Raw genomic sequence first — 15,295 nt, 5'->3', positions numbered from 1 at the left:
ACAAGTTACATTAAATATTCAGCAGTCATAATTATTAGTCCTTTGCCTTATTATTCTGTAAATTGAGACTTCATATGAGACAGCTGGCACATGTACAGACACTCATTTTTGTCCACAAAATAGAACAATTATTGACAACACCTACTTGCCTTTTGTCAAATTGACACAATCACCTTGTGTCAATTTGACAAAAGGCAAGTAGGTGTTGTCAATAATTTTTCTATTTTGTAGTCTGTCCCATCCCATTGCCAATTCCATGCTAATTGTCTAGTCCCATCAGCATGTTCAGCCTAAAGGAGACATTCCAAATGTGTTACCCATGTATAATGAAGTACTTTACTCATCATTTAATAGCTGCTTTCACCTGAATAAGTTTCTTTGTTTATTCATATCATGTCTGCTTGGGTCACATTTGAAAGCTACACTTTTGGTGTGTCACTCACTGAAATATGTTAATTTGAATTCTTATTTAGTGTTATTCTTTGTTCCAGTCCAGGATAACAATAACCACCAATCAGAACTTAGTCCATGCATGACAAACAGGAAGTATTGGCGAAGCAACAGAGAAACTTCATGTAAAAGTGGTCATTGAATGACCTGTAAAGTACTTAAATCATACAGGGGAATCAAATTTGAAATGTCCCTTGTTATATTGAGGTATTTAATCAGTGATGTAACGTGGCAATGGGATAAAAAGAATTAACAAAAACCAACGAGCAGTTGGTGGGCAGATTTCAAACTGCATGGGTTTGTCACCTTGCATAAAAAAAGTTTTTTTATTAAAGAATGGGAATGGTTATTGTCAGTGGTTTTGCTTCTTTACTAAAAAAGGAAAAACAAGTGCTTCTGGCTACAGCTGTCGTTTTGCATGTGCAGGACCATATTTGACTGAATATATTGTGGTATGAACGGCTTTCATGCTGATCTGCTATCAAATATGGTTGGATGATGCTAGAAATACAAAAAAAAAAAATGAAATGAGATCGTCTGAAAAATCACCCAACATAAATGGACATTATTTGACAGAAAGCACCGTGGCATGAAGGATTTTCAAGTTTGTACAAATGATTCCAGTTCTCCATCATATATATGGTCATTACTGAAATATGTAACCAGCTATTAAACATCTTGTTAAAACCACTCAATAGGATTTAAACAATTTGTCAAAACCACTTGATAAAATTTAAATGAATTTGATTGGATGCATCTGGATATAAAAAGCATGATAAACATCTTCCATGAAATTTGACTGCCATTATAAAAAATCCTTCTTACAACTTTTCAAACCCACTCAACAGAATTTGAGAAACATTTTCACAAAGCATTCTGATGTTGGGGGCCCCAAGTGGCTAAGTGGTCGAAAGCGCTCACCGTTACGGATCATTGCCATCTCACCTCTGTCTGCATGTGTTTGAATCTTGGGGTTTGACCAATGTGGGTGTATTAGAAAGCTTGCCAGTGGCTTCTTGTGGGTCACTGGTTCTTTCCAGGGTTTTTCCGGGTTCTTCCTCCACCGTTTATACTGGCCACCATATATAGCCTGTCTTGTGCTGAGAAATGGCATTAAACCCCACAACAACAACAACATTCTGATATGCCATGAAATACAGATGAAGATACCAAATATTAGACCAATCGAAACAATTGTTTTCATAACTTATTTTAATCAGCATTACGAGATTAGATTTTTACAGAAAGCATCCTACTGTTGCAGCATCCTTGGGCGTTTGCTCTTGTATTGGGCCAGTAGTCAGATTTCAGCCATTTTTGCTGATCTCTGGCCCATAAGGCTGTTTTATAGCCCAGTTAAGATAAATGTCTGTTCCAAATATTATTTATATAAAAGTTTAAATTTTATTGATCAAAATAAATTCAGACGTGTATTTGCACCTATGTTGAACAATACGCTGTTGAAAAAGAAACAATTTTGAAAGCTGAAACTAAGGATTATTCCATTTAAACATACATGGTACTCAGGGAAGGCACTTTTAAACAAATATATGCTAGGGTAATCAGATTACCCAAAGAGTTCATTTGAAAACAATACAAAATTCTAAATGCATCTGTGGGTGACTTTTCTATATTAAAAGTGCCTTCCCTTTGTCCCATGTATATTTTACTTGAACAACCCTAATCCTTATTGTATGTTTTCATTGATATGAATAATGTAAATCTTTATTCAAATAAGGCTGTCAGTAACATGTCAGATTGCTTGGGTAATTACTGTTGCATATGCTATTGGACTTGTGCCATCCTTTGGGTCTCTTATTCACATTTTATATCATTCATGAGGGTAATGTGTGCATGTTCTTTTACAGAAATCCACATTGTTACTGCAATTGTTCTTGTTAAAATGTTCTGCTGGTATTGTCAGATTGTAATATGGCTTGTAGTAATCTCCACATAAAGTGTTGATACTGGATGGAGTGCACAATAGCATTATCAAACAATGCCAAACATGCATGCTGTCATTATAAAAATGAATATGAATGAAATTAAACTATGTGTAGTTTTCCAAAAAATGGAGTTATGGTGACTGTATTTACTTTGATGTGGAAAAAGGCATCAAAACAAGTATAGAACTTAATACAGCAGTTGGACTCCAGGCCAGTGTTAGTTAAAGCAATTAGACTCCAAGGGTGCAACAGGTCAGTTAAAGCAATTAGACTCCAAGCAGACTGCAACAGTGTCAGTTAGAGCAATTAGAATTCGGGCAGTACAGCAGTCTTAAATGGACCACCAACTATAAGGAATATTCCTGAAAATTTAGCCTCAATTTTCTGTGTTGATATGGTCAGAACTGAGTTATGGCAGTAAGATAATACCCCTATAGTCTATGCCTCATTGAACTTTGCTTTGTCATTGAGTTAGATACAAGCCTAAGCCTCATTGAACTTTGCTTTGTCATTGAGTTAGATACAAGCCTAAGCCTCATTGAACTTTGCTTTGTCATTAAGTGAGTGAGTACAAGTCGGGGTAGAATACCCATGCATATCATGTATGTCATGATACCTGACACAAGTAATCTGTGGCTAGGTACATGTAATACAGTCGCTTACCTGGAAAAACACATTCACCCTATATAACGTTGTACGCAGGTACAACGAGAAATAGTCTAATTGTTTTAAGACAAAACCAAGTTTTTTCTTTGCCTAATTCTGTGAACTTTGTTTTGTCAGTGAGTTTGATACAAGTCTATGCCTCAGTGAACTTTGCTTTGTCAGTGAGTTAGATACAAGTCTATGCCTCACTGAACTTTGCTTTGTCATTGAGTTAGATACAAGCCTATGCCTCATTGAACCTTGCTTTGTCATTGAGTTAGATACAAGTCTATGCCTCATTGAACTTTGCTTTGTCAGTGAGTTAGATACAAGCCTATCCCTCATTGAACCTTGCTTTGTCATTGAGTTAGATACAAGTCTATGCCTCATTGAACTTTGCTTTGTCATTGAGTTAGATACAAGACTATGCCTCATTGAACCATTGCTTTGTCACTGAGTTAGATACAAGTCTATGCCTCAGTGAACTTTGCTTTGTCAGTGAGCTAGGTACAAGTCTATGCCTCAGTGAACTTTGCTTTGTCAGTGAGTTAGATACAAGTCTATGCCTCATTGAACCTTGCTTTGTCAGTGAGTTAGATACAAGTCTGTCATAGTCTTTCAGAATATCCTGATTGTTATTCTTACTGGCTTTCAAAGTAGTTTGATGGTAGTTTGTACATGCCTTTGTGGTGATCGTTTTGTTTCTTCTACTTCATTTTGCAAGAAAAGAAATGTCACATTTCAGTCAAATCTTACATAACCAATGCCATGTAAAATACTTGTTTCCTAATGAGGGTTTCTTATGGAAATTGCTCTGACTTAGATTTATGCATAGTGAGTTTTTATTTTCAGACAAAAGGTTTTGATTATTTTCCAGACAACTTGAAGATTTCAGACTGTGATGCACAGGGGCACTGTATCTTTACCTGTATTTGTAACTATGATAAGCGATATTGTGGACCAAACTTTTATGACTGCCAATCATTCCCTTCAGACTGCCCTCGGAAATGGGTACAAAAGGATTGCTCTTGTAAATGGTAAGAATAAGTTAATGTTTTTCAAAGACAGAAGAGATATATTCATTTTTCCAGTATTCAAGTATTTTTGGTATTTTGCTCTTGGGAACAGCACTAGAAATGTATGTATTTATACATATTAGACTGGTAGCCTGAAAAGTATGAGAATACAAATTGATTGGTTGATTGATGGGCCAGACTAAATTACGTTCAGTTAGACAGGTTCTGCACCAATGCAGACTCTTCCTTTTTGTGGATGAACCTGTAAACATCTTCAGTTTATTTTTAAATGTAAATTCTGTTCAGTTAACCCCTTTAGCTACCACGGTTGCATGTATGCATCCATATTCAATAATTCTGCAACTGTACTGCCCCTTACATGCACTGTAGATAACACTTGTTTGCTGCTACTGCCCCTTACATGCACTGGAGATAACACTTGTTTGCTGCTACTGCCCCTTACATGCACTGGAGATAACACTTGTGTGCTGCTACTGCCCCTTACATGCACTGGAGATAACACTTGTTTGCTCCTACTGCCCCTTACATGCACTGGAGATAACACTTGTTTGCTCCTACTGCCCCTTACATGCACTGGAGATAAATTTGCTTGCTCCACACTTCCACTTATATGCACTGGAGATAAATTTGTTTGGTCACCACTGTTGCTTTATATTCTCAGAAATCAGCACTGCTACAATACGCAGTGCTGCATGTATGCATATGTTAGCCTTATGTAGATTGGTTGAAAGTACATGAAATTTACATATTTTTCCTTTGAATAAGTTCACCAATCACATTACCATGGGGGGGGGTAAAACCTCCATTGTAGTATTCACTTACTCTCCTGATTGTTTGTACCGTCTACTGATTTTAAAAATGAAAAACATCAAGGATGTAAAACATCCACAATACCTAATCACAGCAGTCATCAGTTTATAATTTCTAACCTGATTGTTACTGGTGGGTCCCTAACACTTACAACTTGTTGGAGTTTCAAACAATGAGAGTTTTGTTTAGCAACATGGTCACCATATTTGCATGGGTAAGTCTGTGTTTTTGAACAATAGAAGTGGCTCACTGTCTTAACTCCATAAATTTCAGAGTTATATTTCATTGGACACATGTATATAAGAGTTTCTCCCTTTTAATATTTTTTTCAATATTTTTTATAGAAATATTAAAAATAAACACTGCAGATTTTTAATGCAGATATCACAGTTTTTACTAATATGGAGTGTTCTGTAAGCCAGAAAAGGACAGTGTCTGGTTGTTGTTGACATTGACAGCCTTTCATTTTGTTTGAAATGTGAATAAAATGACAATGTTAGGAGCTGCCTAGTGAACTGTCAGGTTAGAAATTGTAAATTGTTGAATGAAATGACTGAGTTTTGTGCATTTTTTTTTATTTACTTGATGCTGTACTGTTTTAAAATCTGTAGGGTGCACATACAAATGGAAGGGTGAGCAAATACTGTACTTTTCAACTCGAGACCTTATGAAATTAGAACAAAATGTGTGTGTGTGAGTGAGATTTGGATTATTAACATAGCTTTTAAAAATTTCAGTCATATTGCTATGATGTCTGCAGTGTGGCAGTTTATAGTGACACTTAGCACTGGGGCATCAAGCCGTAGACATGTAGCATCATGTCCCATCCAGTCACATTATCTTGACACCAGGCTGACCAGTCCTAACAGTAACCTCTTAATTCTGAGCACCTAGCAAGGCAGCTTTTACTACCATTTTTATAAGTGTTTGGTATGATTCGGCTGAGGTTTGAACAAAATGTATCTTTTCATTCTATATACAGGATAGATTGAGAGAAGGAATTCACCCATTACCTCCCAAAACTGCCACTTGGTGGCTTCCCATCAACCAGGTGTTCACCAGTTTTGAGCTTTTACTGTCAACATAGTACCACAAGGCCTTCTCAAATCTTTGAATAGCTTTGAGATTTCAACCCATCTGTCAGGTGGGCATATTATTGTGAATTTATGTATTTGCTACATGTTGCAACCATTCATTTTGACTTTTTTAAAATAAATATTTATGTGAATATTTTGCATGTGTGAACCTGGTTTATTTTGGCCTTTTACTCTAGCAAGGTTTTATTAGTGCTCTGTTTAGGTTATGTATTGTCTGCTTGTTTAAATTACAAGTGTTGTTATTGTTCAATTATTTTTCATCATGATTCTTGCCATTTCAAATTAACAATGATGACATTATGTTATTGAAGACCTGCATGATACATAAGTGTTTTGATTGTAATATGTGGGCACTTTCATGTCTCAAGGGCACAAAGTATTTATTGATTTTCAACTGCAGATCATAACCCTCAATAGTGGCTTGGAGTTACAGAGAGAGTGTCCTCCCTGCATGTCTGAGCATGGTTGTTAGGACCAAGCACATGAGGTGTCCAGGCACATGGCGTGTTTGTTGAATATTGATAATCTGTATTATCATCCTTTCATGTTGTATGTTGCTGACCAGCCAGCCATGTTGCTAACAGTACCATTTGATTGAGGACCAAGGTCTGTCATACAAGTGAGCCGTGCTGCATACTGGCTAGGCATTCCATGGTATGTGGAGTTATACAGGGATCCTTCGAGTTGGTCCACTGATTACAAGCCAACCAGCCTTCTAGCTGACTACACTTGTTGACTGGTGACTTCATCCATGGATGTACTGCCTGAGTAGGACAGCTCCCAGAGCGAGTTTAGTGACAACTGTGATGATCTATTCTCCAACATGGAAAAGTTGAATGAGCTCAGCTTTAAATGGCTTTTGAGGAATGTATCAGATGTTACTGTTTTCCAAGCTCTCCCCGCTGCTAACTGCGAACCAAGCCAACACATAGTGAATGCTTCAGTAGACATCGAAGAAACACTCACCACTGGCAACTGTAAATCAAGCCTATGTGGGGAAGGCTTCAGAATACTTGGAAGACAAGGATGAGCATCCCTACTTCTGTCAGCTGCTGCAGTTGGCAAGATGAATAGAGTTTCAGACCATTGGTAAGATAAGCTCAGTATTCTGGTCTGTTCTTAGGCTTTCTTTTCTTAAAGCCAATTACTAGCAACATTCTGATATCAAACACATTTTGAGACATTTACCATGAGCCTCTGACTGTTCATAAAAATATTGCCACTGTGAATATGATGTCCCTGCCAATGTGACTATGTCCCTGTGGTTTTACAGGGTGGATAAGAATGTTTTCCATCCTACCTGTGCATGATTGCATAACTTTGTGGCAACATCTTCCATATTAGATCTTATTACTAGTCATTTTTTAACTTGACAAAGAAGTCAGGCAAGGGATACATCTTTTGGGTCACCATTACTTTTTTGGCATTAGAATAGAGGAGGTCCTTTCAGAGGCAGGAAGCACAGAAATTGCCTCTCCAGCATGACTTGCCATTTGCCAGCTCAAAAATACAGCAACTGTTCCACACTTATTTGATTGACTGCTCTGGTGGCCTTGTGGTTAGAGCATCCACCTCAGATAACGGGAGGTCGTGGGTTCTGTTCCTGGCCGAGTCATACCAAAGACTTGCAAAATTGGTACTAACAGCTGCCTCGCTTGGCGATCAGTATTGGGAGGTTAGTGTTAGGACTGGTCGGCCTGGTGTCAGGATAATGTAACTGGGTGGGACATCATGCTACAGGTCTGCGGCATGATGCCTCAGTTTTAGACATCACTTTAAACTGTCACACTTAAGATATCATAGCGATATGACTGAAAAATTGTTAAAGCTACATTAAAAATCTAAATTACACACACACACTTATTTGATTCTTCCTGGTAGCCTTCTTATGAGCTCTCAACTAGTTCAACAAATACATTGCCATACCTATTAGATTCCCTTGACTGTAATTTGATTTGTGTGGCTCTGTCACAGAATTAGGCAAAAATAACTTTGTTTTGCCTTAGAACTATTTGACTATTTCTCGTACATGCATACAACGTTATATAGGTTGAATACGTGTTTTTCCAGGTAAGCGACTGTATTAACATGTACCTTGCCAAAAATTACTTGTGACAAAGGAACATTAACACCATGATATGCACAGGTATTTTACCCTGACTTTTGCACTCTCTCCTATGGATTTAAGTAAGATGCATTTCTTAAACCGACAATGGTCATTTTGGATCACGTCAAGGAGTGTACGCTCTCCATTGTTCTCCAGCCATAGGGGTAAGTGTTAAATTTACATCTAATTTGATATGCGAAGCTTATTCGGTCTGTAATGTCTTATCGCGTAATAATGCATTTAATACAACGCAGATTTGAACTTTGAATTACCAGTCACTATTAGAGGTTAAAGTATAATTATCATATATCTAGAGATTATACAGAAACTGTTAAAATGACCAATTTGGTTTTATTGTAGCTGATTGTGGCCATGATTGTGATTGTGACTGTGACTATTACTAGAGTGGACTAGAGAGGTCTAGAGCTATCTGTAGATGTTTAGGGCTGAAGGTAGCTGTAGGGCCATACACGACATACAGGTCATGTATCTTGAAGTGCAAGACACAGTTCATGTAGGCGATATTGATGAGAAAGCCAGTGACTGTCTGTGTGTGTTGTGCCACTGTAGAGCAGTCAATGCTGTACATCTTTGTCTGAACTTTACTGTCTGTGATGTGATGTGATGGAGCTGATGAGAAAGCCAGTGACTGTCCGTGTGTGTTGGGCCACTGTAGAGCAGTCGATGCTGTCCGTCTTTGTGTCTTAACTTAACTGTCTGTAATGTGATGTGATGGAGATGATGAGAAAGCCAGTGACTGTCTGTGTTTGTTGAGCCGCTGTAGAGCTGTTGGTGTTTGTGTTGTCAGCTGCGAAACTGTGTTAGAGGGGAGGTTTTAGCCATGGTGCTGGTTTGGGTGTTGAGTGGTGGTTCTTTGTGACTTGATATGTACCTAGTGTGCTGCTATCAGTGGTGACCTTAGGTTCTTAGGGAGATTGTGGTTATCTCGTGTAGAGGAACCAATGGGCTTGCAGAGTCCAAGGGATCCACGGGTAGGCTGGGAGGGGCGGGCAGTGTGTGGTGGCTCCTTCACTTGCTTACTTCTAGGTGAAGGTCACAGGAAAGGAAAATATAAATCAGAGAATCTATATAGAGGTAACCAATAAAGATATTTTAATAAAAGTTTAACATTATATAATACCTTGACTTGGTAATGTCTCATGCAGTTATAGTCATAACCACTGCCTCAAGTTCAAGGTCACAGTGATGATAATGTAGTTGTTATGATACTCCCCTATTCAGCCAGTATTCAATACTTTAGCTCAGAAGCCAAGTTCATTAATCATTTAGTATGTTAGAGGTCACAGTTAGTCATTTAGTATGCTGGAGGTCACAGTCATTTAGTATGCTAGATGTCGCAGTTAGTCATTTAGTATGCGGGAAATCACAAGATAGATTTATGATGTGTCATTTGTTTGTATTATTTTTTTAATTAATTGAATAATTAGGAAACCTACAGCAGCTACAAGTTCAGCACTGGGAAATGCCACTAATAAGTCAGGCCAGAAAATTATCACCACACCATCCACTATATCAGTAGATGGAGAATCAAAACCTACAGAGAAAAAGGATGGAACTGCAATTGGTGAGCTATTTTTCATTTATAATCAATTGATACTGCAAAATTTTAAATTTAAGCTGTATCTCTAATGTATAAAATGTACACTTATTCTTTTTAATAGTCATGCCACCTGGATATTACAAAGAAAGAGGATGAAATGGGGAGGGGTGCTGGGTTGGGTTGGAAATTAAGTTCACTTCAGATTTTCTCGTCAGACTTCACAGCTAGGTCTCAGTTGAAGGTCCAAGACAGCATAGTTCAGGGATCAGAGTTCAGTCTTGAGATCGTAGGCAGTTTCATGCATCGGACTCAGGAAGAGCAGTTTCTTCATATAATCTGTGTGCTTTTTAGGTGGTACCAGAATTCTTAACAAGAAATGGTACCAGGCTTTTTATGTGGTACCTGAATTCTCTCAGAATGATGGTTCCAAGCACTTCTTGGTGAGAATCTTAGAGCTTTTGAGTTAGCACCTGAATTCTATCCAAGTAATGTTTCCAGGCTTTTTTGTCCAAGGTGTTTCTTCAGGGCCTCCCTTGGAAATATTTTTCTTTGCGCCCTGAAATTCACCAAATTAAAAAATTTGGAGCCACTTTTCAGCCAAAGGAGCCATTTTATGCCATATTGCAGGGACTTAAATATATGCATAATATTATATTGGCCCTGTCTTTAATCTATATAAACATGGCAATAAAACAGTTTTGACATGTTCTTATTTCATTTCAAAGAACAAGAATAATTATTAATAAATATAACAGTATCATTATATACACGTGAAATTCAAGGTATAGCATATTAAAAGCAAGAATAAATCAGAATGTTTCTTTATAACTGATAATACAAGATACTGCAGTCCTACGAACAATGTCACTGACACTTCATCAATATCTGCCTCATTTGTTTCCCAAACCATTTCTTAAATTCCTTCCTAAATCAAAATCTCAACACTGGGCCCATCAATAGAAATTGTCATTAAATTTTTCAGAGTAGATATACCTATAGAATTTCATATGTTTGTCTTTATTACAGATTCTGGCAGCTGACCCCTCCCCTCCCCCATAGTCTGCATTAGAAATAAGGGCAACAAGTAACTTGGTAGCTGCCTCAGATGCAGCTGCATATAAATCTTCGTTTTTCAGAGCTAGATTAGCCATATTCTTTATGCTTGATACAGACTTGCTTTATAAAGTTAATTTAATTTGTAATTTTTCAATAAGCGACTTGTCCCTTTCAGTCAACGATTTGGCACCCTGTAGCTGCATTCTGTGTTACTCAGTTAAGAAAAAACGTGTTATCTTAGTAAATAATCCCATAACCACTAAGCAGTCCCAAGTGCATCTCACACTTACAGTTTGCAGTGAACATAAATTAACAACACCTGCACATAACACTGAATCTTTTTGCCGACCTGTATATCCCCTGGTTATTCCTTATTTCCTACTAATCACATTTAATTTTTTCTAAAAACTGACTGACAGCTTGCAGTTAGCTGCAATCATCTTCGAATAACATCTTATTCATCTTCTACTGACTTGATCCACTGACTGCTTCAGACAGTGAAAACAGGTATTACGGTAGTGGCCCAAGTTGCTTATGTCAATGAAAAATTAAAAATTTACTTCATTAAAAAAAGTTTGCCAGCAAATTTTGACAGTTAGTAAAAAAAATAGCACCACTTTCAAAATTCTTTTGCATTTGTCGACAAATGCGAAGCCTAGCGAAGGCCTTGTTTCTTAATATAACTTGTAGCTAGTTTAATATTGGAAAAGGAGGACAGAGATTGGGTTATGCTTTAGGCCTGATGTTTTGGTTAAAAATAATTGATACTTAATCTGTTGTGAATGACCAATGTATTAGGGTTAGTGTTTGTTTAGTTTTAATTACTTTTAAACATATTGATTCAGTTTTAGTGGATACTGTCATGATAGCTTACAGATGTGGATGTTTTTCATTTGCTACAATCTTTGATTATATATTTATTCTTTTACTAATGCAAAGAACTGCCCCCACCATTGTCAAAATATTTTAGGTGGGTATCGTTCTTAGGACATATTTTTTATTGCACAGTATGTATCATGGTCACATCGGCTGTTGTTAATTTTTAATTGTACTGCATTGATTGAAGTTGTATATAATTATATAGTATTACACAAACATCTTGCGAATACTTGGGGTAAGTTTCAGTTAATATGTGTTTCTGTGTGAAATATTGTTTGTGCTATTTAATTCCTTTATTTTCACATGAGTAAATGCAAGATTTCTCATCATGCCATATGATGGTTGTGCATGCCTGTAGAAAGTCCATTTGCAGCAAGAAGAACAAGCATTTTTGTGAGCTTGAGTAATAGATAGAAACTGCATAATGTTTTTTTTTTAGGCATGGAAATTATGTTTTGCTTATTAGATGTCTGATTTGGTGCCTTTTTCTTATTTACAAACACTGTATAAATCTGGTGTTCTACTACATCACTCATTTGGACTTACTTTTGCAGTCTTCTGGTTAAATAGTTTACAAAATGTCAAAATTTAACCCTGGATGTGTTGCAATGTTTTTACTTGACCTTGTAATCTATGCTGATTTGTTTCTAATTGTAATTGCTCCATCTATGCATGCTGAATTGTTTCAGCACAATACAGACTTTTTGAGCCCAATCCAAATAAGTGCTTCCAAACTAGTATTTATATAATAATAATAATAATAATAATAATAATAATAATAATAATAATGCTTTATTTATAGAGGGTGACTCATTAGTCAAGGACTATTCTCCCTTGAGGTGTTCTTAAGGAGTATAGCAATGCACATTATATGAAGATAGCAATAATTAGTGTTTATTTTAACATGTTTAGTATTAAAATACTAAATTCCATTGTCTATTAGAAACACATACATGCTCATGATATCTCTTCTTAAATACTCTAATATTTTCAGCAGATTTTACATGTAGTGGAAGCTTATTCCACAGAACTGAACCAGAGTATTGAAAACTCTGTTTAAATTGCTCTGTTCTTGGTTTTGGTATTAGGTTTCCATGTGATATTGATCTCAACTGGTATTGCGTTGAAAAAGGCCTGAATAAGTCCTGAAGATACTCTGGTGACATTCCATATAGATATTTATATAAAAGAACTGCCTTGTGAAAATCTATCTTGTCAATTATTGTGAACCATTTGACTTCTGTAAATAATGCTTTTGAGGGATGATCAACAGATGCATCTAAAATTACATGTGATGCTCGTTTCAGAAGTTTATAAATCCTGCCAAGCTCAGATTTAGCACAGTTTCCCCATATATGACTTGTAGTATAGATTGCTAGTTTCCATAGGTAAATATTTCTTGATTCCAGCTGAGAAGGACAAATTTGGATGACAGTGTTTTACAAAGCTTATCAGTATGTTGATTCCATAATAAATTATTATCTACAGACACTCCTACAAGCCTTTCATGTTTGACATTTTCTGATGGATGATTATTTATTGCAAGAGATAGTTTTGGGTTCCCTGACTTGTGTAGCTTTTGTGATGTCCCCAAAAACATAAATTTTGTCTTACCTTTATTAATTACCATCCTATTTTGTTGTGCCCAGTTTTGGACTCTAATAAAGTCTGAATTTAATCTCATTTGGATAACTTCAGTATCAGAACTAGATGTATACAAGGTTGCATCATCTGCAAACAAATCTGTATTTGAAGATTCATTATTTAATGGTAGATCATTGATATAGATAAGGAAGAGGAGAGGGCCTAAAACTGAGCCTTGGGGGACCCCTGAATGAATAGTGCGAGTTTGAGAGCTAATATTGCCAATGCTTACTTGTTGAGACCTTTGGTTTAGGTATGATCTAAACCAGTTTAAAGAAGGATTGTTGAACCTATAACTGTTTAACTTTTGCAGCAGAATTTCATGATCAACAATATCAAAGGCTTTCTTGAAATCAAGGAAAACAATCCCAGTCGTATGTCCTTTGTCCATTTCCTTCAGCCAAATATCAATTAATTTGGTAAGTTCTGATTGGCATGAGTGGTACTTTCTAAATCCTGATTGCTCTTTATGAAATAGAGAGTATGTTTAAAAATTTTTTAGACCTGAATGGCTACATGCTTTCCAAATAATTTTGACAATACAGGTAGAATTGATATTGGTCTGTAATTTCCTGGATCCTCCTTTTCTCCTTTCTTAAAGATAGGCATATTTAAGTTTATGATATGCGTTAGTGACTTTGTTATTACTGGCGCAGTAATTTTAAGAATCTGTGGACCAATGCCATCCAGTCCAGAGGATTTATTAATATTCACCTTAATTAGCATATCAAAAACATCAGCTTCACTAACATTAGCTATTGAAAAATAATTATCATCAGGAATTTTAGTTCTTATAAGTAGTAGAAGAGCATCAAGTTCAGTTGGGATGTTAGTCTGGTTCTGAATACTGTTACTGGAGACGATTATGAAGAAATTGTTGAACATTTCCACAATGTCTTATACAGATGTTGCTATATCATCATTTTTCTTAAGTCTAGGGGAAGACAACAGTTCCTAGGTGGATTCAGTTCTTTTATCTTTTAGATGCTTCCTCAATGTCTTGTACAGATTTTGCTATATCATCATTTTGCTTAAGTCTAGGAAGAAGACAACTGTTCGCGGGTGGGTTCAGCTCTTTTACATGCTTCCACAATATCTTGGTACTCTTACTTTCATCAGTAGCCTGTTTATGGTAGTTCTTTTTTGCCTTATCTATTTATTCTTCCACTTTCTATAGCTTTTCAGGTCTTTTTTCTTGTGGAAATTATCTCTTAGGTGTCTAGCCTCATTGATCTCAGGGGTAATCCACTTAGGTTTAATTTGGTGTTTAACCCTTTTTGTTTTAATTGGAGCATGCTTGTCTAAGGCTGCATTGAACATCCGATACCATTTGTCTAAGGCAGTGTTGACATCAGCTGGAAGGGTTTGCAAACTAAATCATTTAAGAACATTTCATCATCAAACTGTTTAAAGTTCCTGTATTGTATTTCAATATGTTGACCATTTTTAGATGATTTCAGAACATGTCTAGTTATACATACTGGGTAGTGGTCACTCAGTGCATACTTAATTTCACTTATGTTTTCAGGTTTATTAGTATAAATGTAGACATGATCAATGATAGTAGCACTTTTATCTGTTACTCTAGTTGGGGTGATTGGCAGGAGATTGAATAAAATGATGCATATATGCACCATATATGCAATTAGAATGATAATAACAAAAGTAAAGGGGGCCCCGAATGGCCGAGTAGTCTAAAGCACTGTCCGTTAAGGATCACAGCCATCTCACCTCTGTCTGCATGGGTTCAAGTCTCGGATTCAGCCAATGTGGGTATGTGACAAAGCTTGCCAGTAGCTTCTCGTGGGTCGGTGGTTCTCTCTGGGGTTTTCCCGGGTTCTTCCTCCACCATTAGTACTGGCCGCCATGTATAGCCTATCGTGTGCTGAAAAATGGCGTTAAACCCTACAACAACAACAACAACAAAAGTAAAGTGAAATTTGTGCATGTTCATTGGTAATTGAGTTTATGGGTTGTGTCACAGATTCTTTTTGTTTATTGCTTTTTAAATTCATGTGTTGTAGCAAACATAACATTCAGTAAAATTTGGTACTACATAAAAA

General features: G+C 36.5%; 1 protein-coding gene across 1 annotated transcript in view; it reads left to right on the top strand.

Moving 5' to 3' along the window:
- LOC149774885 (uncharacterized) overlaps positions 1 to 15,295 on the top strand; it is a 51,164-nt gene that overhangs the window by 16,361 nt on the left and 19,508 nt on the right. Inside the window, exons 5-6 of the mRNA XM_089944673.1 lie at positions 3,919 to 4,078; positions 9,541 to 9,677. Of these exons, the coding sequence (XP_089800799.1) occupies positions 3,919 to 4,078; positions 9,541 to 9,677 (297 nt within the window). The remainder of the gene's footprint in view (positions 1 to 3,918; positions 4,079 to 9,540; positions 9,678 to 15,295) is intronic.

This window comes from Sinohyriopsis cumingii, unplaced genomic scaffold (assembly GCF_028554795.1).
Source record: "Sinohyriopsis cumingii isolate HCF-2022 unplaced genomic scaffold, ASM2855479v2 utg000127l, whole genome shotgun sequence".
Taxonomy (NCBI): Eukaryota; Metazoa; Mollusca; class Bivalvia; order Unionida; family Unionidae; genus Sinohyriopsis; species Sinohyriopsis cumingii.
This window is presented reverse-complemented; position numbering and strand designations above follow the sequence as displayed.